At 44.6% G+C, this 24,850-nt stretch overlaps 1 protein-coding gene across 1 annotated transcript in view; it reads left to right on the top strand.

Moving 5' to 3' along the window:
• Positions 1-24,850, top strand: part of Tango6 (transport and golgi organization 6 homolog) — a 172,947-nt gene that overhangs the window by 134,761 nt on the left and 13,336 nt on the right. Inside the window, exon 17 of the mRNA XM_059264066.1 lies at positions 6,821-6,934. Coding sequence (XP_059120049.1) covers positions 6,821-6,934 — 114 coding nt within the window. The remainder of the gene's footprint in view (positions 1-6,820; positions 6,935-24,850) is intronic.

Below are 24,850 nucleotides of genomic sequence, written 5' to 3'. Positions count from 1 at the left end.
GATAGCTATGATCCTCTGAGGACAAAGGTGGAATATTGTGGTTTAAAAGTGATGCGTTACCCTGGCGTGGTGGCACATGTGTTTTATCCCAGCACTGGGGAGGCAGAGACAGGCAGATATCTGTTGACAAAGGTAAACTTGTGGTTAATCATCATTGTTAACTTGATGGGATTTATCATCCCCTAGAGATACATCCAGAGGTACCATGAGGGTGTTTCTAGAGAGATTTAACAGAGAAGGGAAGACTCACTCTTAATGTGAGTGGTACCATCCTATGGGCTGGAGTCTCAGACTGAATAAAAAGAGAAAAAGGAGAAAATAAGCTGAATGTCTGCATTCACCTCTCTACTTCCAGACTGCAGATGCAATGTGACCAGCTGCCTCATGTTCTTATCTCCGTGCCTTCCCATATTCCTTCTTAAGCCATGAGCCAAAGTAAATCCTTACTCCCTACGTAGATTCTGGAAGGTGTTTGCTTTCAACAATGAAAGAGATAACTAATTCTTTTTGTGTGAGTGGGTGGGGGTTAGTTCAAGACAGGGTTTTTCTGTGTAGCCTGGGCTGTTCTGGACCTGTATAGACCAGGCTGGTCTTGAATTGCCTGCCTCTGTCTCCTGAGTGCTGGGATAAAAGGCATGTGCCATAACCACCCAGCAGCTGCCAGTTCTTTAGTAGGTGTAGCTAGAGTTTTCCTGCCTGGCCCACAGTTAGGACAAATCTCTCTCACCTGCCAGTCCCATAGCCGCTCAGACCCAACCAAGTAAACACAGAGACTTATATTGCTTACAAACTGTATGGCCGTGGCAGGCTTCTTGTTAACTGTTCTTACAGCTTAAATTAATCCATTTCTATAAATCTGTACCTTGCCACGTGGCTCGTGGCTTACCGGCATCTTCACATGTTGTTTGTCATTGTGGCGGCTGGCAGTGTCTCTCCAACTCAGCCTTCCACTTCCCAGCTTTATTCTCCTCCTTGTCCCGCCTATACTTCCTGCCTGGCCACTGGCCAATCAGTGATTTATTTATTGACCAATTAGCAACACACTTGACATACAGACCATCCCACAGCAAGTAGGTCTTCATTTTGTTAGTCATTCAGTAGACATGATTTGAACACATACTCTGTACCAGTTGGGCCTACAGCCAATCCATGTGCTGGATGATGAGAACAAGCTTTGAGCACAGGAAAAAAATCTCTGTCCTCATGGACCTAGCATTCTGGAGACAGGAAGCACACAGTAGATAAATAATAAATTTTTCATGTCACGATGGAAGTTACACCTGGTGAGAGAAGAGACAGTTTGTTGTTGGACACAAATGAGATGGACAAGCAAAGTTTTCTGTTGAGTGACATCTGAGCGAAGATGTAAGGGAAGAGGTGATCCATGTACCTGGAGGATAACGTTCCAGGTAGGTTGTGGCTGCAGAGGGGGGAGGAAGAGAAAGAGTAGTAGGAGCCAGCGTTGGAAAGGTAGTGGCCAGGCCACATGGGGCTTGCAAAGTCTTTGGGCTTTTCCTTTGTGTGAGATGAACAGACAGCAGAAGAAATGCAGTGGTCTAATTTATTCCAGATCACTGTGATGTTTTGATTAGTTCTTCAGCATCTAATGAAGGCTTCTGAAGCCTGGTGTTGAGAGGTCCCTAGCCTCGAGTGCTGATAGAGAAGGAACTTAACTGGAAGAGACTGCTCTGCAGCCTGACATGTTGTCATGCCACAGTTCTCCTTCCTGAGCATTGGTCATGTGCTGGGAACATTGAAGTACACGAAGAAAACTCTTCCTGTCAAGAAATCTCAGTAGAGTCTACAGTGGACAGGACTAGATGATTCAGGAGACCAAGCACAGGGCTCGAACAAAGCTGGGACCCTGTGTTAGGGAAGGAAGTCACACTGATAAGTGTTAAGAAGGCAGAGGACAAGCAGATCCATAGTCTACTTTGTTAGAAAGTTGAACTAGCCATCAAAGCCTCCTCTGATGCCCTTTGCTCTGGGGACATTTGCTCTTCTAGCTGTGGCATCTGAAGAGAGCTGTCCTAATTTGTCCAGATTTGGGGACACTGGGTTTCATATGGTGTAGGCTGGCAGGAAGGGAAAGAAAGTATGGGTTCAGCTCTTCCACCGTCTTCATACTAAAAATTCAAGTTTTTCTTCTTTGTTGATGTCAGGATTTAGCCTGTTTAGAGTACATTATCATTTTTCTACAGCTTCTTGTTCATGTTAAGCACTGTGCTGCTTGAAACCAAATCTTGATAGGCTTTTATCTTTATCACTGTGTGAAGCGATGTGATTTAAGTCACCACAGGAAGAGGCCTGTCCTTAATCCAGCAAATAAGATGTGCCCCAGGTGACAAGGCTATGGAACAGTCTATGTTAATGAATGCCAAAAATTCCACATGCTTGAACTCTGAGATCTGGTACAGAGTTACTGCTGGTATTAGTTACTTCTCTGTTGCTGTGATAAAGCATGACAAAGGCAACCTATATATGAAGGAGTTTATTTGGACTTTCAATTCCATAGGGCTAGAGTCCATGGTGGTGGAGTGAACACATGATGGCAGGAACAGGAAGACAGGAAGCTGAAGGCTCACATCTTCCTTTCTTTCTTTCTTTCTTTCTTTCTTTCTTTCTTTCTTTCTTTCTTTCTTCCTTCCTTCCTTCCTTCCTTCCTTCCTTCCTTCCTTCCTTTCTTTCTTTCTTTCTTTCTCTCTTTCTTCCTTTTTTTTTTTTTTTCTGAGACAGTGTCTCTCTATGTAGCCCTGGCTGTCCTAGAGTTCTCTATGTAGACCAGGCTGGCCTCAAACTCATGGAGATCTGTCTGTCTCTGCCTCCCAAGTGCTAAGATCAAAGGTTGTGCCACCTCATCTGGCAAGGCTCATCTTTTGAACCTTAAGCATAAAATAAAGAGAGTCACCTAGGAAGGATGAGAACTCAGAACCTGCCCCCTTTGATGTCCCTCCTCTAGCCAGGTCACCCCTGCTAAGCTTTCCCAAAAGTGCTGGCAGCTGGAGACCAAGTGTTCAAATGCCAGAGTCTGTGGGGACAGTCTCATTCAAACCGTCACATGCTCTTAGTTCATCATGAGCCTTCCCACCAGCAGTGCAGTTTCCTAGGGGTACGGGACAGGGTACCTGCGATGAGCTTTGGGGACCTTGAAGAAGCTCAGGTAACTGTTGTGGTTCCTTTCCTGGTAGGTTAAGTGAGTAAGCTGGACTCATAATAATTGTTGGTTCATAGTTCACCAGTGGACCTAGTTCCAGACACGTTAGCACAGCAACTGAATTTTAACAAACGAAGCTGTAGGGAAGGTGAAGAAGAGACGCTGGGACGTTGAAGTCATGTTTTCTTGATGCATGTCTCAACTCTAGTAACTACCTTCCTGGAATTTCCAAAGTCAGTTATTGGTAATCTTGCCGTTTTATTGTCTTTATTTATAAAGTCTTACTTATATGTGATATGTGCCAGCAGTTTGGGGGTGATGACTTTGCTTATTTCTGTGGCTCCTGTGAAATGTTCAGTTTCTTGAACTGGCCACTAATGTTTCCAAAGCAGCCATCATCTTCCCTTCTGTATGACTTTCAGATGTGAATATGGCTTCCGTGGGTCTGCCTGGGAAGAGGAAGCCTTCAGCAGTGTCCTTTATTAGAACAGGTACATTGACCCTCAGGGCAAGTACCAAGAATTAATACAAAATGGATTCCTGTCCTGTAGGAGAACTTAGGAATTGGGAATATTCTACCAATTCATAAATTAGTAAAGGCCTTACATCATATCTGTGCTTCACCATGCCTATTAGAGGTGAAAGGCAATGTTGAGTCTGTCCTTGGAGTTGGAGGTGAAAGACTAGCCATGAAGTAGCTTGTTCAGATTAGACAGATGGAAGGTGACAGCCTTGCAGTCTCCCCACTTCTAGGGTTAGGCAGAAGCCCAGAGTACCAGCCTGCAGGAAAGCAGCGTATGTGCTGGGCATGAATGCTGTTCTGACCTTTAGATGACATACACAAGGCCATACAAAAATCCTACTGCCAAGCTGGGCGGCAGTGGCTCATACTTTTAATCCCAGCACTTGGGAGGCAGAGCCAGGCGGATCTCTGTGAGTTCAAGGCCAGCTTGGTCTACAGACTGAGAGCCAGGACAGGCACCAAAACTACACAGAGAAGCCCTGTCTTGAAAAACAAACAAACAAACAAACAAACAAACAAATCCTACTGCCTTGAACAGCCATTCCATTTAATAGAATGTGGTCCTGATGACAGAGGTATAGAGGAAGGTGCATTGGCCTCTTCTGATCTTAGGCCTCTTTCTAACTGTCCTGGACAGCTGCTTGCAAATGGTACATGATCAGCAGGCCACCCCAGAAACCTTATAGGAGCACAGTTTTTTCCACTGTACCTTCAAGATAGCATAGGGATCGAAGAACTAACTTTGAAGAGAAAGCCTTTTTCCTTTTTTTTTTTTTTTCTTTTTTTTCATTTCAAGACAGAGTTTCTCTGTGTAACAGTCCTGGCAGTCCTGGAACTCACTTTGTAGACCAGGCTAGCCTCAAACTCATGGAAATTCTGCCTCCCGAGTGCTGGGATTAAAGGTGTGTGCCACTATCGCCCAGCTGGAAAAGCCCTTTTCCAAACAGGATTCTTCTCCCTAGATATCCAAATTGTAGCTTAATTGTCAAAACCAGGCCTGCACAGAGAGCTGAGACACAGGGAGGTGGAACAGAGGAGGCAAAGGCAGGCACCGTTAGGATGCTAAATGGGAACCTTGGTCTCCCAAACCGGAATCATGGAACCCAAGCTACAGCCTGAAAGGCATGGGCAAGCGCTCAGGAGCCTCGGCTTGTGACGTTGCTTTGGGCTGGCTTCCTATGTTATGAGACCAGTAAGGAAAGCTTTCATGTGTCTGGAAAGACTACAACCCAGCTCTAACTTGTCTCTCTGCCTTCACTTCCTACCTTGTAAATACTAAGCTTGAAAGCGGAGGTAGTTATTATGTTGTTGCCTCTTTGGAGGTGGCCCAAGGAATTCCTCAGGACTAAAATGCTTCTGCCGTTAGTGCCAGGGGCATGGAAGCTGCCCCTGCTGGCCTTAGGGTTGGAGGTCCCAGGTCCAAAGCAGAGAGGTAGCTTACTGAACAACGGTTCCCAGTGGGTTGCAGTTTCTCTGGGATTTCTCTTCCCTTTCAAACTGCTAGTTTGTCTAATAGATGCACAACTTGATGGAATGCCAGCACATCACAGATGCAATTATATTTCAGAACAAGCCTCCTTCTTCTAATCTCTCTGCCATCACTGATTAATTAGACACTTTGAACTCTGCCCAACTGTTTGAAAGCTGTGAAAAATACAACCTGCATCGTTAAAATTTCTACACAAGCCTGTTTCCCCATTGTGCCTGTATTCCCCATCCTTTGAAAATAATAAGTATTTATACATGTTTTCTAATACACGATCTGGCTATTTTCTTATCATGGCTAGAATTCCCTCCATTGCTGGCCAAGAAATACAAGCACACAATGAAAACCTAATAGCAAAACTATGTGAGAAACCAATTGAATAATTTAGACATCCTCGCAGCTTGTTATTGCCATGTGACACACAAAAGTCATGTTTTTCCTTTTAAGCCTTGCATGAGTGCCTCAGAAAGGTATCTTGTTATTGTTAATGGTGTCTCCTTATTGAAGTTTTAGAGTATCTTTGTGCTTATGAGGAACCACCGGTGGGTTTAGAATCAATCTCTCTCTCCCTCCCTCTCTCCCTCTCTCTCTCTCCCTCTCTCCCTCCCTCCCTCCCTCCCTCTCTCCCTCTCTCTCTCCCTCTCTCCCTCTCTCCCTCCCTCCCTCCCTCCCTCCCTCTCACATCTCTCCTCTTCTGCTGTGTGAGTACCAGTTTCAAACTCCAGTCCACATGCTTACACAGCACACAGTTTACTGACAGAGCCCTCCCCAGCCCCGCACTGCCTCATTTTTAGGACATGTAATTATTAGCTGTGTATATGGCACCATGTTTTATTTAGTGGGAGGGTCAAAGGACCGTGTTCAGGGGTCAGTTCTCTCCTTCCCCTTTATAAGGGTTTTGGAGAAAGAGCTTGGGTCACAGGCCTGTGCAGCTCACACCTGTGCCCTCTGAGCATCTCACTGGCCCACAGGACACCATGTTTGCAAGGAATTTCTAGTCTTTCTTTTCTGAGATAGAATTGTCTTTGAAAGTACTGGGTGCTGAAAGATCTGTTTCACAAAGGAAGCGACTCAAGCAAGGAGCTTCTAAAACCAGCCCTGCTGACTTCCTAGAATGGACACTAGGTTTGAAGGACTGGGTGACCTGCGCAGGAAAAGGAGGGCCTCTCTCCTCTTAACCCTGCGCTGAGACTGTCATCCGTGGCATACCCATCTCATGGCAGCCCAGGAACTCGGCAACTCCATCGCTAAGCCTCATGGTCCTCAGACCCTAAAACCTGCTCTGACCCATCTGTCCTTCCTCTGATGTGATGTTCCTAAAGATGAGCACCTAACACCTTCTCCCTGATTTTAGGGAATACTTGCATTTGGTCTTGCCTTTTTTTCTGAAATACGTATTTTGTAGACATCTATGCCTTCCCACTCCCTGGTTCATCCCTGGATTTCAAACCAGATTTTGACCTTTTCCAAAAAATCTTGGCTATCTCAGGACCTCTACCATTGATCTCACCTTCTTCATTGGACATGAGGAAACTAAACCACCCGTTTCTAAGCCAGATTGCTGTTGGGAGTGTGTAATTGAGAGGAGGAATGCAGTTGAAAGGCCACATAGTTATACAATCCTGGTTCCTATTGACCTCTTCCCTCGCTCTCCTAGGTGACAGCCTGCCTCATGGCTGTGGCTAAGACCGACAGCGACGTTCAGGTGCGCAGAGCCGCGGTCCACGTGGTTGTGCTGCTGCTTCGGGGACTCAGCCAGAAAGCAACTGAGGTAAGCGTGCCTCGCCCCGCGAGCGTCTTCCCTTCCTTGTGTTGTTCTGGTATCCAGTCTTCCTTGTACAGGTCCCGCTCAAACCTCTTTCTTAGATAGGAGTTGGTCAGCAGGGTTTTCCTGGCCAGAAAATGGTACCATTTGCGTCTTCAGTAAGGGTCTCTGTAATGCATTAGACACCTGCACAGGAACTGCTGCAGGAAATCCACACACGTTTACAGAGGCCGTGAGTCCTGGCCGTGAGTCTCGGGCCAGTTCCAAGGTGAGCTAGCTGGAGCACACTCACCCTGCTCTGCTGCCTGAGCTCGGGTGGCTTGTCTTTCTGACTCACTTCATTGTTCATACGGGAGGCTTCATTTAAGAGACTTCCTTTCCAGCTCCGAGTTCAATCCGTATTTTGTTGTGGTATAAAACACACTTTCTTCCTTCCGTCAAGTGAGTTTGGTTGGACCTCTCCCCATCGTATGGTCAATAAAGGGAGAAAGTTTATGAATCCAAATGTGTGCTAAGATTGAATGAACTCAAAATTAATTTCCCTCTTGCTTCTAATGGAACCGCCTTCCCAGCTGATTTCAGATTAGAATCTGCATTAATAATTCACTTGCTGGCATCCACAGACTCATCTGTGGCTTGCACATCAGTATTTAACCAAACCTCCGGGAAGCTATTGTGAGAGTGATTGTTCTGTCGCACAGAGAGGCTTTATTCCTGCTTGTGTTGTACCATATCAGGTTGCTGATACCTGTTTGGACATGTAGCCACTCTTAGTTATCCCTTCCGACCTTGCACAGCCATGCTGTCTCCATAAATGCCTACTTGCTATTGTTCAGCCTGGCAGCTGAGTTTCCATACAGCCACATCCCTGTCCGTCACCCTCAGCTGCACTTCTCATGTGCCTTGTCTAGGGTAAGGTTTGCCTTGAATGAGCTCATGTGGCACGAACATGTTCACTTGCAAGTTCTAAAAGCTTGACTAGAGTGGCCTCGACAAGTGAGGATTTGTTTTTATCCAGTCATAAGAACCGTGTGTTTCTTAGCTGCTTAGCCATAGCGAGGCCAGTGGATCTGGGATTGTCACAGCCCTTTGTCTCCTGACTGCAGCATGATGGCAGTAGCCATGGCCTCTAGCACTGACGTAAATGAGAAAGACGGAAGGGGAGAGAAAGACCTTCTAGGCATTTTTAGGTCCTTTGTGGGGGGACAGTTTTCTAGCATCATCCCCCAGCTTACTTTGTTTCATTCGTCAGCCAGAATGCTCACCTAACTACTCCCCTCTGTAAGGTGTCCGGATGCTGCATTTAGCTGGCACATTTCTGCTCGCAACAAAAATCAAAGTTTAGTTAGCAAGAAAGATGGCAGGAAATGAATATTGGGATGTGACTAATAGTGACCCAAAGGAAGTAGGGAAGACTGGTCTAGCTGAGTCACAAGGGCTTTCCTATAGGAAGAATTGTGCAGTAATGGAGTTCTCACCTATTTGTCTGTTGATGAGATAGGGAACATGTGCACCAGTATTCACAGAATTAAATGAATCGCTGTAGGATACACACAGCTTTTGTTGAGAATCTGCTGTACAAACGAGAGTTAAGAAACATCTGTATTTTCCCTCTTTGTTAAGATCTACAGGGCTGGGGATATAGCTCTGTGGTCTAACACTTGCCTGGCACTCAGCACAGGAAAGGCCCTGGACTCAATCACCTTCCACTCAAGAAAATAACTTAGGCTAGGCGTACTGGTGTATATGTATAATCCCAGCATTTAGGAGGCAAGGAAGGTGGATCATGAGCTCAAGGCCAGCCTGGGCTAAGAGCAAGAACCCATCTCAAACAACAACAAAATCTGTGAAGCTTCTAGTAAATATATCATGGTCCTTGTGTTGTTCTTGTTACAGTTTTTCTTTTTGGAATTGGGGGTTGAACTTAGAGCTCTACTCATTCCAGTCTGCACTGAACTGTGTCCCTAGTCAATACCACCGTTTATGTAAATCCTTAATAATAAAAGCTGACTTAAGAGGCCGGAGAAATGGCTCAGCAGTTAAGAGCATATATTGTTCTTGCAGAGGGCCCAAGTTTAATTCCCAGCACCCACATCAGGCAGCCCACAACTGCCTATAACTCCAGCTTCAGCAGATCTGACATACCTCTGACCTCCTCAGGCACATGCACAGAGATACACATGTGCATGCAAATGAAAAGAATATAAATAATAAAATATTTTAAAATATAAGTTATAACTTTTAAAAGAGAAATCTAAGCTCAGTGTGGTGTTGTACCCTTGTAATCCCAAAACTTGGGAGCTAGAGGCAAGAGAGTCAGGAGTTCAAGTTAATTGTCTGCACAAATAAAAAGAATCTATAAAACTCTGGACATGGGGTATAGCTCACTTGTAGACCTCATGCTTAGTAATTAAAGGCCCTAAGTTTGATCCCAAATATCAAAAAAGAAAAAAATTCTTAGTGTATGCATCCTTACTGAGTATGTGTTACACTATGCACATATGTACGCACACACAATAAAAGAGAATGAGAATATACGTGTGTTAACTAGAGAAAAAAATGATCGGTTAGCGCAGTAAAAGCTGAAGCAAGAACTCTGAAAGTTGAGTGTGCTGTTGTGTGCTTATAATCCCAGCACTCAGGAGTTGGGAGCAGGAGGTTCAGATCACCCTGGCCACATAGCCAAATTTAAGACTAACATGGGCTACAGGGGGAGGGAGGACAAGAAGAAAGGAAAATAAAAGAAAGAAACTTTATCTAGGTGTCTCACATCTGTATGTAGCTAATGAAAGCAACGCTGTTTGCCTCACCAAACAGGAATTAACCTGTGGCCTTGAAGATCTTTGTCACTTTCAAAAAGCAGTGTAAATGGAAAATGCCTCTCCTGTTCTTCTTCACACCTCTAGTCCTTACTCACTGAAATTTTTGAATTGTGCTTACTCAGTGGATGAAGGAAGGAAATGGGATAGATGGATGCCTGACTCTCCCCTACTGCATCCTTGAGACCAGGTGTGTTAAATCTCGTAATCGTAGCTGTGATTATAACTGGGGCCACTGTAATGAGGAGTGGAGATAACTGCAAAGCTTACACTGACATTTCTCTTTGGAGCTGTTTTGCCCCCAGGAACAGCTGAAGTGAATGCTACTCTGTTGGTGAAGTTTTAGGTTTTCCTTTCTGTCCTGCTAATCACCATTTCTCCAGCTACAGCTTAGCTAGCCAAAAGACAGTGCCGGGTTTCATCTGCTTCTTGTGGGGAGCCATCACTGCCTCTGATGATGATGAGGTAGTTTTTAGTTCATTCCCATTCGGAAGTAGCCAGAGTGTTATTTTGTAGTAGTCAACACAAAATCTGCACTCACTGTCTTACTGAAGAAAAATGTCTCTTCTTTGATTTAGCTTTAGAGTCTATTCGTTGAATATACAGCATTACAGTATATAGCCAGACATTACCTTCTTTAAACTCCTATCTACCTTACCTTGACAAAAAAACAAATTTACTAGGAATACCCAGGAGAGGAGGCATGGCATGTTCAGACCTGTAACTTGTGTTGGTTTCGAAGTGAAGAATAGGCCTTCTCAACACAGAAAAAAACGAGCTAAGCAACAGAATAAAGAGATGGTGGTAACTACTTCTCTCTTCCCAAGTTTGATCTTTGCCCAGTGACTCATTTATTCTATGTAGTATAAATGTTTAGAGTATACCTGTTCATAGATCTGGTCCAGAGGCAGTAATTAGGGCGTAGAAGTTGAGCACTGTCCTGTGAAGCTGGCACGTCTTCGGATAGCAGCCACACAGTCAGTCCAGTGAACAGCCCCCCGAGAGAGGGACGAGGAGCAGGCAGGTTCTGTTTTCTTTTTTTTTTTTTTTTTCCCGAGACAGGGTTTCTCTGTGTAGCTTTGCGCCTTTCCTGGAACTCACTTGGTAGTCCAGGCTGGCCTCGAACTCACAGAGATCCTCCTGGCTCTGCCTCCCGAGTGCTGGGATTAAAGGCGTGTGCCACCACCGCCCGGCTTTTTTCTTTTTTTTAATTAAGAAAATTTTTTTTTTCATTTTACATACCAAAGATCCCCCTCTTCCCTCCTCCTGCGCCTCAACTCCCCCTCCCTACTCACCCCACCCCCCATTTCCTTCTATAAGAAGGTAAGGCCTCCCATGAGGAGGTACATTTAATAGAGGCAGGTCCAAGCCTCCCTCTGCCTCAAGGCTGTGCCAGGTGTCCCCTCATTGTAGTAGGCTCCAAAATGCAGGCAGATTCTTAAGAGAGTGCAGGCTTGAAGGGCCCACTGTGTGCATAGGACTTTCTGCTTTCTTGGCTTTACTGTAGGGACAGGTTATTTGATGAGGCATGTGATACTGTAAGGACCTTAGAAAAGAAGTCTTTTTAGCCAAAACTAGAAGATGGAATCTAAGTGAAGAACAGAGGGGTTTTTTGTTTGTCTTTTTTTTTTTCCCCAAAGAACTTACAGCTGGGCAGTGGTGGCACACACCTTTATTTCCAGCACTTGGAAGGCAGAGGCAGGCAGATCTCTATGAGTTCAAGGCCAACCTGTCCTACAAAGCAAGTTTCAGAACAGCTATAGCTGTTATACAGGGAAACCTTGTCTCGAGAAACCAAATAAAAAGTAAGTACTTACAAAGTAAATGCTTTAGCAGAACCAAGGCTGTGAGAGCCTACCTTGTATTTCCAGTGGAAGCAGAGCGTCAGTACCCTCTAATTCAGCACTCGCATGCTTTAAAAGGTGTAACTGCCATGAACAAGGGAGACCAGCCGCATATACAATAGGAAAAAGGAGCAGCTGGGCCTCGTGTCACATGCCTGTAATCTCAGCCCCAAAGTCAGAGGTAAGAGGATCACTCAAGTTCAAAGCCAGCCTCATCTACGTAGCAAGTTCTAGGCCAGCCATAACTACATAACAAAGCTATCTCAATTAAATAAAAACAAAAACAGCTGGTTGGACACACTGGTAGGATATGCTGAAGAAGAAGAAGATCACGAGTTCCAGGACAGCCTGAGCTACACGTTTAAAAAAGAAAGGCGCCAGACGGTGGTGGTGCACACCTTTAATCCCAGAGCTCATGAGGCAGAGGCAGGTGGATCTCTGAGTTTGAAGCCAACCTGGTCAACAGAGCAAGTTCCAGGACAGCCAGGGATACACAAAAAACCCTGAATCAAAAAAAACAAAAAAAACAAACAAAAAAAAAGTATAGACCATCATGTCTAGCTTTTTTTTGTTTTTGTTTTTTTTTGTTTTTTGAGACAGGGTTTCTCTGTGTAGCTTTGCGCCTTTCCTGGATCTCTCTCTGTAGACCAGGCTAGCCTCGAACTCACAGAGATCCGCCTGGCTCTGCCTCCCAAATGCTGGGATTAAAGGCGTTCGCCACCACCGCCTGGCCTAGCTTTTGTTTTTTGAAGTGGAGTGCCTTAGAGTTATTATTGCTGTGATGAAACACCAGGACCAAAGCAACCTGGGAAAGATTTATCTGGGGTTTATTTGACTTACATTTCCACATCACTGTTCATCATTGAAAGAAGTCAGGACAGGAACTCAAAACAGAGCAAGAACCTGAAGGCAGGAACTGATGCAGAGTCCATGAAATAGTGCTGCTTACTGGCGTGCTCCCCATGGCTTGCTCAGCCTATTTCTTTTAGAACCCAGGACCACTAACCCAGGGGTGGCCCCAGCTATAATGGGCTGGACCCTCCCCATCAATCACTAGTTAGGAAAATACTCTACAGGCTTGCCTACAGCCCACTCTTGTGGAGGCATTTTCTCAGTTGAAATTCTCTCCTATCAGATGACCATTGCTTGTGTTAACTTGACATAAAAGTAGCAATCCCATGGGGTTTCTATGTAACCCAGGCTAACCTAGACTCAAGATCTTTTGCATCTGCCTCAGAGGACTGGACTCATAGGACTATGCCACCATAGCTGATATGCAGTGCTAGACTGGTAGAAGCTGGAAGGCACGAGTGTCCATACGGTTAGCGTTCTATAAACACCAGGCATCTAATAAGAGTTTAGCTTTTGTTGATCCTGTTCGAAGTGTATTGGCGTTAGGGCATAAAGGGATTTGAAAGTAATTTAAGTTTCTAAGTTGCCTCTCACCCCCTTCTCTCATCCTCACTCTTAGCCATCATAATAGCGGTTTCTGTGAAAGGAAAATCATGCTGAAAAGAAGGACGTGGTTTGGGTTTAGTGCTCTGCTTTCTAATCACAGAAGGTGCTTGTGGTCCACCCACGAGACAGAACGCCTGTGTCCCAGGTTCACCTGCTGCTTGTCTGTCTAGGCCAAGTAGAGACTGGGGAGTGGCACTTGATCACTGGCAGATTCGAGTTATAAACAAGCACAGATCAAATGCAAAGTTTCTTTCCTCTTATTTGTTTTTTTTTTTTCCTTATCTTGGAAGTTATTTTGAGATCATTTGGTTTGTTTTGTACTGTGGGTACAGTAAATAGATGAGTGTCCGTCCCAGAATGATCTCCACTGACACTGCTCTTTTTAGCATAGAAGTCTCCATGCGGGGAGCAACGGAAGGAACATTTCTGTATAACTGACTGGGGTCCAGGTAATACATCTTCCTCTGCAACCCTTAAAAATGTGGATAGGAGAGCCCTAGAAGAAGCTAAACCAAAGAACCTTCCTGGCAGCATGAAGCACTAACCTGTCAACTAGGCAGCACCCGGCCAATCAGCTGCTGTGACTGGTGTGGTCACAGGTTTCCCGTTAGTACCGACACTTAATACAAACCCTTGTTGTCATACATAGTCAGAATTTCATAATAGACTGTATGTTTATAGTCTCTTCCCTCCATACAGCTCCCTCTTGACATGCTTTTAGATATTCTAATCTTCACTGTTCTAAGTGTCAAAGAAAAAAATCCTCTTTAGGTCTTGAATTCCATTGCCATGGCACCATAACAGAGCATCCCACCCCGAGTGTGGTAAAGCAGCAGAATCTCACTGCATCCTGTTTTGATTTGTCATGGTTATTTACCTATAGATACAGCATTTCATTCACATTTCTGTATTACTGTCTCCTAACAAGGACATCTGTCTTGTTGGATTGTGGACTTTATTAGTTACCTTTCCCATTGATCTGAAAAATATCAGACAGCAACTTCATGAAGGAGGAGTTTCAATTTATGGTTCAAGGGGATGGTGTCCATCTTGGCAGGGAAATCATGACAGCAAGAACATTTGTAGTCAGGAAACAGAGGGATGAATGCTCTTTCTCTTAACCCCTCACAGCTGTGCCCAGAGACTTATCTCCTAAATGACTATAGATCCCATCAAGTTGACAAGCAGTATCAACCATCCCAGGCTCTACCCTACTCTATTATGGCCTTATTTTAGGTAGATGTGCCTTCCTCACAATGACACTGTTTCTAAACAACATCACGTTCTGAGGTACTGGAGTTTAGGACTTCAGTCTATCTTTTTCAGGAAATAGAAACACAAAACGTCTTAGGAGTCCACAGTTTACCACCTTTTACATCCACTTCTCCATCTGTTATTGCTGCCTGCCATCTTGAGAAGAGCTTCTTCCTAGTATAGTATCTCTGGTCCTCTTTCTCCTCCTCTACCCACCCCCACACTGTAGCTCCAGCAAGACAAAGGAGCAGTGTTTCTCACATGCTTACCTTGAAAGAAGTCAGTTCTGTCACTTGAATAGAGAAAGCAGTGAGAGACCCAAGGATAATTTTTGGAGTATTAAACAAGATCTTGGTGCAAATCCCTAAACCTCTCTAAACCTGTTTTCACATCTGTTGTATCTGTGTGACAGAGAGGTGCCAAGAAGGAGAAGGTACTGCATGTGTGAGTCTCCAGACTCTCGAGGTTGTCATGGAAAAGCAGCAGTAAGGTGATTGCTAGTGGTCATTATGTTGCTGTGCTGTTACTGTTACTGCCATCGTTACCGCTACCACAACCTGCTCAACTCTGCGGTCCCAGCGGGTTGTTGGTTATCTTGGTCTGGGGTTGTATTTTTCTTGGTTTATTTTTTTTTGTGATTGGATTCTTTCTCTCCTTTCCTTTCTTTCTTTTTTGAGACAGAGTCTCACGTAGCCCAGGCTGGCCTCAAACTTGCCATGTCTCCAAGGATGACCTTGAACTACTGGTCCTCCTGCAATCATCTCGGGTGCTAAGGTAACAGGTGTGCCCCGTCAAGTCTAGTTTATGTGGTGCTGGGGATAGAAGCCAAGGCCTATGGTGTGCATGCTGCCCGAGGACTGGACCAGCTGAGCTACAGCCCCAGTCCTTTCTTTTTGTTCTTTATTCCCCTCACCCCTGCCAAGGCTGAAGCTCTCACTCAAGACCTAATAAATGCCAGGCAAGCATTCTACCACTGAGATATCACAGCCCCAGCCCCTTAAAATGACTTTTAAAAAACTCTACCGAAGATAATTCTGTAATGACTGGTCAGATTGTGTCCATGTGGATAAACAGGCAATTAACTTGATGGCTACAATTTTTTAAATTTTTTATTTTAGCTGATGCATAAGAACATAAAAGCACACACATTAATGGGATGGCTTACACTGTTTAATACATGTATACATCACTTTAGGCTCAGACCAAGTACAATATTATACATAGGTACAATAAGTTTAAATGGCTGTCTAAAACTTTTGGTACATTACATTTTTTTTTTTTTTTTTTTTTTTTTTTTTTGGTTTTTCAAGACAGGGTTTCTCTGTGTAGCTTTGCGCCTTTCCTGGAACTCACTTGGTAGCCCAGGCTGGCCTCGAACTCACAGAGATCCGCCTGCCTCTGCCTCCCGAGTGCTGGGATTAAAGGCGTGCGCCACCACCGCCCGGCACATTACATTTTTTATACCAGGTTCTCACCATGTCACCATGGGTCATCTCAAAAAAAAAATTAGGGGGCAACAGATCTCTCACTGTGTAGCTTTAGGTGTCCTGGAACTCACTATGTAGACCATACTGGCCTCCAACTCACAAAGATCCATCTGCCTCTGCCTCCCAAGTGCTGGGATTAAAGGCATGCACCACTATATCTGGCTGGGTCATCTCAAATTTTGGAAGTCATGCATCATTACTTGGAATTCAGTCATCTCAGATTGCATGTGCCAGCCCCATCCCTCCTCATGTAGGACATCAGTTGGCTCTACTAGGACAGTGTGTCAGAACTCAGATGCTCTACAGTTATTGAACCAAAGGATTCAATGTAGATTTGGACTTGATTTGGCTTCTGACACCATTGTTTTCTTACTTTATTACTCCCACTGGGAAACAATGGATAGAGGGCCACGACTAAGGATACTGCATCTGCTTTTAGAAAGTGGCACTGAGGGCTGGAGGGTAGCTCAGTGCAGTATAGCTCATGGCCTCTTAGCATGCCCAAGACTCTGGCTTCTATCTCCAGCACCCCCACCCAAAATTTAAATATATTATTAATCTCAGTTCATTCTCCTGGGAGCTCTGGGGGTGGGTGTTGTTGGTTCCTTTTTACAAATGAGTGCACTCACTAAAATTAAGCAGACTTCATTGGACCATAATTTAATAGGTGGTAGTGTTTTAAACTAGGCCTTCTGACCTTAAAACCTGTGCTCTGACTTGTGCTATCTACCATTCCCTACATTTATTAAATGTACTATGTTTTAAAGAAAAAGACAGAAAAAGGTTTTATCTGTGTGTATGGTGTGTGTGCATCTATATATGCATGTACACACATGTGCAAGAGCACATGTCTATGCAGGTGCACATACATGTGTTTCCATTTGTGTGTGGAGACCTGAAGTTGATGATGAGTGCCTTTCTCAACTATTCGCTGTTTTATTTATCGAGACAGGGTCTATTGCTGAACTTGAAGTTCACTGATTCCAGCTGGTCTAGCTCGCCAGTTCTCCCTGTCTCTGACTCTAGAGTGCTAGGATTCTAGGTGGCCCCTATGCCTGTCTGCAGTTCTGTGTGAGTACGGATGATCCTAACTCTAGTCTTCATGCTTGCCATATCCTAAGCCACGTCCCCAGCCTCCTGAAAACATTATCATAAAGCAAATAATTGACTAGTGATGAATGAAAACGGACAACAGCCACGGGTCTAGTCGCCCACACTGACAGAATTTAAAGTGACTTCCAAACAATGGCCTAGAGATTCAAAATGTGGCGACATCTCATGGCTCCTCTGAGCAAGCTGTCAGAAGGTTGTATGGTGGTTTGAATGAGAACGGCCCCATAGGCTCATATATTCGAGTATTTGGTCCCCAGGTGATGGAACTGTTTAGGAGGTGTGGTGGTATTGGTTGTTTTTGCTCTTTTGGGGGGCCTGCCACCCAGCTCCCAAATAAATCACACATGGAGGCTTATTCTTACTTACGAATGCCCAGCCTTAGCATGACTTGTTTCTTGCCAGCTTTTCTTAACATAAATTATCCTGTCTTGTTTTACCTCTGGGCTTTTCCTGTTCTCTTACTTCTGTATCTTACTCTTACTCTGTGGCCTGCTCTGTAGCTGGGTGGCTGGCCCCTGATGTCCTCCTCCTTCTCTGGCTACTTCTCTCTCTTCCTCCCAGATTTCTCCCTCTATATATTCTCTCTGCTTGCCAGCCCCGCCCATCCTTTCTCCTGCCTTCCTTGGCCATTCAGATCTTTATTAGACCATCAGGTGTTTTACACAGGCACAGTAACACCACTTCACAGAGTTAAACAAATGCATCATAAACAAAAGTTACACACCTTAAAATAATATTCTACAACAAACAGTGTGGCCTTGGAGGTGTGTTACTAGGGGTGGGCTTTGAAGTATTAAAAGCCCATGCCATTCCCAGTTAGCTCTCTCTGCCTCGTGCTTGTGGATCGGATGTGAACTCTCAGCTGCTGCTCCAGCGCTGTGCTCCCCACTGTGATGGAAACCCCTGGAGTGGTGATCCTCAAATTAGATGTTTTATTTTATAAATTGTCTTGGTCATGGTGTTTTGTTATAACAATAGACAAGTCACTAAGACAAAAATGATGACTCCACCTGTGTATATTGAAACATTGTCTTATTCTGTTTTGTCTCAAGACTGACTTATCTGCTATCTTTTACTTTTAAGGAGCCGATCATACCAGAAGCACAATTTTCAGTGTTTGTTCCCACACATTAAAAACAATGTTTAGCTGGGTGTGGTGGCGTATTACCTTTAATCCTGGCATTCAGGAGGCAGAGGCAGGCAGATCTATGAGTTCAAGGCCAGCCTGGTTTACAGAGTGAGTTCCAAGATAGCCAGAGCTACACAGAGAGACCCTGTCTCGAAAACAAACAAACAATGTTTAGTCATGAATTGATACCTGTTTTTTTCAAGGTCTCTGTCGTCTGCCAAACATGAGATACATGTGTGGGATTGCAGCTGTGACGTCATTGCCCCAGACTCTTGAACTAAAGAGAGTAAAGTGAGGTTCCCTTCAGTCTTGAAGAGCATATTTCAGGGGCACATTTGTTCAAGGATCTGAGCCAGAACCCTGAGAGAACAAGACTAAAGGGTATCAGGAGTGGAAAGGTGCCAGGCCAAGGACAGACACAACCCAAGGAAAGTTGGTGACCTGGAAAAAGGCCAGGCTAGGACCAGCCAGGTGGGGACAGGCTTCTAGAAGGCCACTGCTGCTGACACAGAAAGAGATGGAGTTATTGTGTGCTCTTCCCTCACAGCTTGTTTTATTTTCACACAATTGCTTAAATCCTGTAATTCATATATCATAAAGTTTACCCTTTTAAAATAAGGAATTCACCACTTTAGCATATTTGTAAGGCATGCAGCCATAACTCTACCATCCATTCCCAGAACATTTTTATCATCACAAAATAAAGCCCCGTAACTGGCCTGGGTTGCTGCTATATTGCTGAGGCTAACCTTGAATTTCTGGTCCTCCTGCTTCCTGCTTCCACTTCCCAAGTGCTGAGGGATTACAGGCATGTACTACCATGCCCATTTTAGTTCATTAATTAGGTAATCTTTCCAAACTATACTGCGTGAAAGTGAAAAGGCTGCTATTAGTAGTTTACCAGAATACTGAGGTAAGATATGCTCTTCTTGGAAAATTAGAACTGTGACTCCAAGATTCATCCAGCTGCTTTCTAGCATCCCCTGGAACTGGATCAGTTGGTTGTGAGCCACCATGTGGGTGCTGGGAACCGAACTTGGGTCCTCTGTAAGAGCAGCCCATGCTCTTAACCACGGAGCCATCCCTCCAGCCCTGCAAGGGGACTTTTTAGCCTCTTGTGCTCATAAAAGAAGGGCTGAACCATCATGAGGTGGGAAACACAGAGATGGAACCAGGAATCAGACCCAGTTGGTTCCTGCTGCACCTTGTGTCTGCTCCTCTTGCATTTGCTCTTCCTAAGGAGGCAATGTCACTGCTGACTGTGGCCCACTGGTACAGCTGGTCAGCACATGGTACTTACAACATCCAACACTGTTCTGTTCTGGCCCTAAAGGCAAACATTACAGAGGAGAGACTTGATGTTCCAACTAAGATTGCATGGCCATCTCCAGTTTGCATGGGCTGAGTGGGGCATGGGATTCCTGATCTGTATAAAATCAGGTTCACCCTCAACCTCCGTGAGAGGTCAGTGCTGAGGACATGAATTTAGTCCCATAGATTCCTCAACAGAGACAAATCTGTATGACGTTGAAGATGGATTTGAGAAGCAAAGGTACAAATATTAGGCTTCAGCATCTTACTGCAACTGCTGAATTATAAACTCTCAGTCTCTTCTATTGATAACATAGAGGCAGTTTGGAAACCCTAACGCTGAAAACTTCTCCCTTACTCCTCTACCACATCCCCATTTACTCCGTGTGGAAGACCTGGCTTTGACGTCTGGATACTTCAGTTTCTGTAGAAAGCCTTTTCCTCATCCTTCTCATTCTGATCTAAAAGGACCAAGAAGAATCTCTCAAGAAGTAGAAGAAACCTTAGAGATACTTAATTTACATGCCACAAAGATGTCCTTGGCATAGTAACCTCTTGAGTTGCTCCTTTGAAATAAGGCCAAAGTTTGGGAAGTACTGTAGGCATGGTGTCCCTCCTAGAGATTCAGTTCACGTTGACCTAGTAAGGAGTCTGAGACGTCTTATAGCAAAAAGACTACCACTTTCCTAAATTCAATTACCAAGGATCCTTTGCCATCATAAGTGCCCAAGTAATAATGTTCCATGGAACAAACTTTGGGGAGGAATCCAGACGTCTCATTTTCTGAATGAAGAAAGTAAGGCTTGTAGAGAGACTGTGTTATAGTTTTCCAAAGCTAATGCCAGGAAGCAGCAGTACTGGTTTCCTCTTGTCTCTGGCATTTGACATTGGCCAAATGCTAGTGAAAATATAGCTTCTTCCCTCTCTTCCTTGTGTTTAATTCACTTGATCATCAGGAACAAGATTTATCATGTTTTCCAGGGTGCCTTAGCTGACATCATTAAGGTGAGTCAGTATGCAAAAGAAGAACCAGGTTTGGGGCTGAGGAGATGGCTTAGTGGGCAAAAGTGCCTGTTGCTCAGGTGTGAAGACCTGCATTAGACTCCTCAGACCCAAGCTAGACAGTGGTGGCACACACCTTTAATCCCAGCACTCAGGATGCAGAGGCAGATGAATCTATGAATTCGAGGCTAGCCTGGTCTACAGAGTGAGTTCCAGAACAGCCAGGGCTACACAGAGAAATCCTGTCTCGGGGGGAGGGTGGGGGAGAATCCTTAGACCCAATGTAAAAGCTGGACAGATAAGTATTTGGAATCTCAGTGTTCCTATAGGCAGATAGGAGGCAGAAACTCATGGGTCAGCCAGCAACCTGCATACTTAGTGAAAAACCAAGAGGCCCTATTCCAAACAAGTAGAAGGCAAGGACCTTCACTGAGGTTGTCCTCTGACCTCCTCTACATAACATTTACACACACATACCAGAATCAGGTTTGAAAAAATCCATTCTATCAGCCGTTCTCTAGATCAGACCAGTGTATTTTTATGAGGACAGATTGTTATAGCATATTTTTAGAGTATTGCCTATGTTCTGATAAATAGCAGCAGGTATAGCTACTTACATTGCAGGCATATTTCTAAGCCAATACAGTGACCCAGCCTCAACACAGAAAAGAAATAACAGGATAATAATTCATAGTAAGACGTGTTCATTCAGTTCTTCTTGCGTATAGAATCACCATGAATGGGGCAGCTACAAATCCAGACTGAGAGGTCAGAAGGACCATGCATGACAACACCACACAGTCTGATTTTCCAAAAAAGTAAACTGCTTTCGGTAAAATCCCCAAGCAAATCAAAATATTATCTCTCAATATGCATAGAAGTTTCCTCTTCAAAAACTGAATGTGTATGAAAACTACCCAAAACACTTTGAGCGTTTATTATGTAACAGCGCTGATGTCCGAGTGCTTTCCATGAATTAGTCCATTCAGTCTCCGTAACCAGCCTGTTTAGGTGTGGTTTCAGATGCCTGTTGTAAAGATGAAGAAACCAAGACAAGGAAGATAGGTTAACTGTTCCCCAGCTCAGAACACAGTCTCAGTCTTCTATGTCCCTGTTATCCAAAGGACCCTGAAACTGAGTCACCTGGATATTTATTCCCACAGATCATGACCAGATAAAGTCTACTTGGGATCTGGGAAGCCATAGTATCCAAAAGGAATCCAGACCAGGCCACCTCTACACAGCAGTTACTGTCTGCCCAGGAGCATGACAGAAGAGCAGTTGGAGAGTGTTTGAGTTGGCTTCCGGCCCAGGTGCCCTCCAGGACCTGCCAGCAAGTCTTCAGAGAGCAGAGACAGGAAACAGGCTGGGTGCCTTTTGCCCTCCTCATGGCCCGCCATCTCTTGCCAAAAGCCCAGCCCTAGATTTTGCATCCAGCAATTTCTCATCTCAGGAGACAGGAAAAATCAGGGAGCAGAGAGAAAACACAGGAGACCAAGCCCATACTAGGTTGCCAGGCTGGGGAGAGTCTTGGGACTTTTCTCCCTCCAAAATAATTATGCTGATCTAAGGGGCATCTGGATAGCAAGCCCTTCTCTTCTCTTTGCTCCATCCTCTGAAAAGAACTGAGTGCACCTCTCTTGGGGTGATGTGAGATGACCCCAGATTGATGGTAGGAAGATTGGGCAAGGGATGGGACTGGGAAGTGGAGGTTGGGGGCAGCCCAGGGCCGGTGACCATGGTCTTTGGTTCCCTGTATGCACCTACATTTTCTTCAGGCATCTGATGCCGATTTCTACAACTCTGCATTAGGACAAAAGTAATGAATCTTGCCCTGGTAGTTGTTGGTGGAATAATAACTCATGGTATTGGTTGCTTCACTACCCAATGAGTGAGTGAATTAGACCTCTCAATTTTCAGATTGTCTAACAGTACTGCCTATTAATAAGGAGGTATATGATTTTATATTCTAAAGCTCTACAGAATGATAATAACCATGAAAAAAAATTTTTTGTTGTTTTTTTGAGACAGGGTTTCTCTGTGTAACTGTCCTGGCTATCCTAGAATTTGCTCTGTAGACCAGGCTAGCCTCGAACTCACAGAGATCTGCCTGCCTCTGATTCCAGAGTGCTGGGATTAAAGGTGTGTACCACCACTGCACAGTATGAATATGAAAATTTTAATGAGGTTAATCATCTATTTAAGACTCAAGAAAAGTATTGTGTTGATGATCTATAGACATCATTTACAAATGGTATCATAGTAGAAATTGAGGTTCATTTTTCAATAAAAACTAAAATACGTTTTAAACATAAGGAATCTGGAAAGATGGCCCAGCGGTTAAGAGTACTGGTAGCTCTTCCAGAGGATCTAGGCTTGATTTCCAGCACCCACATGGAGGCTCACAGCTATCTGTAACTCTAGTTCTGTGGGATCCTCTTTTGGCCTCTGAAGGCACTGCTAACATGGTACATTTACATACATGCAGGTAAGACATCCATGCACCTAATAAAGATAAAAATGTTAAATTAATAATTTTTTTTAGAAACCAGGAGTTGAGCCAGGTGGTGGTGGTGGTGGTGGTGGTGGTGGTGGTGGTGGTGGTGGTGGTGGTGGTGGTGGCACACACCTTTAATCCCAGCACTCCCAGGAAGCAGAGGCAGCGGATCTCTGTAAGTTTGAGGCCATCCTGGTCTACAGAGTGAGTTCCAGGACAGCCAGGACTACACAGAGAAATGTGTCTCCAAAAACAACAACAAAGACCAGGAGTTGAAGGCCGTCTCCAGTGTCTTTGTTTGAGACCAATCTGGGCTCTATAATACTGTCTCAACAAAACAAAACAAAACAACAGGATGGTGAGATGGCCCAGTAGGTAAAAGCATTTGCTACCAAGACTGACAGCATGTAATTTAAAAAATTAAAAACAAGAAAACCATCAAACAGATCGAGCTGTAGGTTCTGTTCTAGCTCCTGGGTCATTACCCCATGGTTTGTTTGCTCATGGCAGTGTTCCTAGTAAACCCCACATCCTCCAAGATTATGTATTTAATATTGCTAACATTTATTAATGGCTTATTGTATGCCTCTAAACTCTTTATATCCTCAATCCTCATAGCAACTCTGTGAGACGAGCAGGCTCACAAACTCTATTTGCAAATGAGAAAATTGAGGTCCAGCACATTTGTATTTAGATGCTCGGGTCACACAGTGAGAGGCAGGGTTGAGGTGGCAGCCCAGCTGTTCTGAAAGGGTTAATCAGAGCACGCCTGAGGCTGTACTTAAGAGACAGGTGGACTTTTGTTGGTTGTTTTTTGACTTTTTTGGGGGGCCCACCACCCAGCTCCCAAATAAATCACACACAGAGGCTTATTCTTAATTATAAACACCGAGCCTTAGCTTGGCTTAGTTTCTGGCCAGCTTTCCTCAACTTATCTCATCTACCTTTTGCCTCTGGGCTTTTCCCATTCTTTAATTTCTGTAAATCGTACTCTTACTCCATGGCTGGCTGTGTAGCTGGGTTGCTGACCCCTCCTCCTCCGTCTCCTCCTCCTCCTCCATCTCCTAGAGCTCCTTCTCCAAGGTTTCTCCTTCTATATATCCTTTCTCCTGCCTCGCTATTGGCCTGTTCTTTATTAGACCATCAGGTGTTTTGCACAGGCACAGTAACACAGCTTCACAGAGTTAAACAAATGCAACATAAGCAAAAGTAACACACCTTAAAATAATAATCTACAACAGTGAACCGATTCAGATGTGCTGAGACAAGCGTGGGTTCCTTTCCTTCACCACGGGGCTTTCTTCTGGTCTCCAGTTCTCCTTAGTCGGTGGGTATTGAGTTCGTCAGGATGAGGGAACTGGAGCCTTTCACCTTGTTGAGGCAGGTCTTTCTTTTTGTGTTAACTGGGCTTCATACTCCGGACTAGCTGGGGGCAAGCTTCTGGCTAATGCTGTCTTAGTGAGTGCTGGGATTATAAAGGTGTGCTCCCGAATCCAGCCATGTATGTAGGTTCCAGGGATCAACTCCGGTTGTCCAGCTTGCACAGCTTGTGCTCTTACCCGCTAAGCCGTCTCAATGACCCAGGAGATGCAATCTGAACATATGTGTCAAAAATTATTCTCCCAGTTCCCTGTTGCTAGGAAAAAAAACCTTTGTGTTCATAATTAGGAAAACTCCAAGAAATGCAGTACTAGGCTAAGTCATTGCCCTTGTTATTAACACTTAGCTGCATCATGGGCACCTACTTATGACATCTGAAATCATGGCACATCCCTCACTGAGTCTCCTATCATTTGTTTTCTGAGATCTTGTACTGTTGCATCCTTATTTTAGTAGATTATTAAGTTTGGGGGAGCTGGGAGATGGTTCAAGGGTGAGGTGCTTGCCCCACAAGCATGAGCATCTAAATTAATATCCCCATTACCCATGTAAGAGCCAGTGGCAGAGATAAGCCGATCAGGATAGCAGCCAGTCTTGCAGAGAGTTAGGATCAGTGAGAGGCCCTGTC

The sequence above is a fragment of the Peromyscus eremicus genome, chromosome 5 (genome assembly GCF_949786415.1).
Source record: "Peromyscus eremicus chromosome 5, PerEre_H2_v1, whole genome shotgun sequence".
NCBI lineage: Eukaryota > Metazoa > Chordata > Mammalia > Rodentia > Cricetidae > Peromyscus > Peromyscus eremicus.
This window is presented reverse-complemented; position numbering and strand designations above follow the sequence as displayed.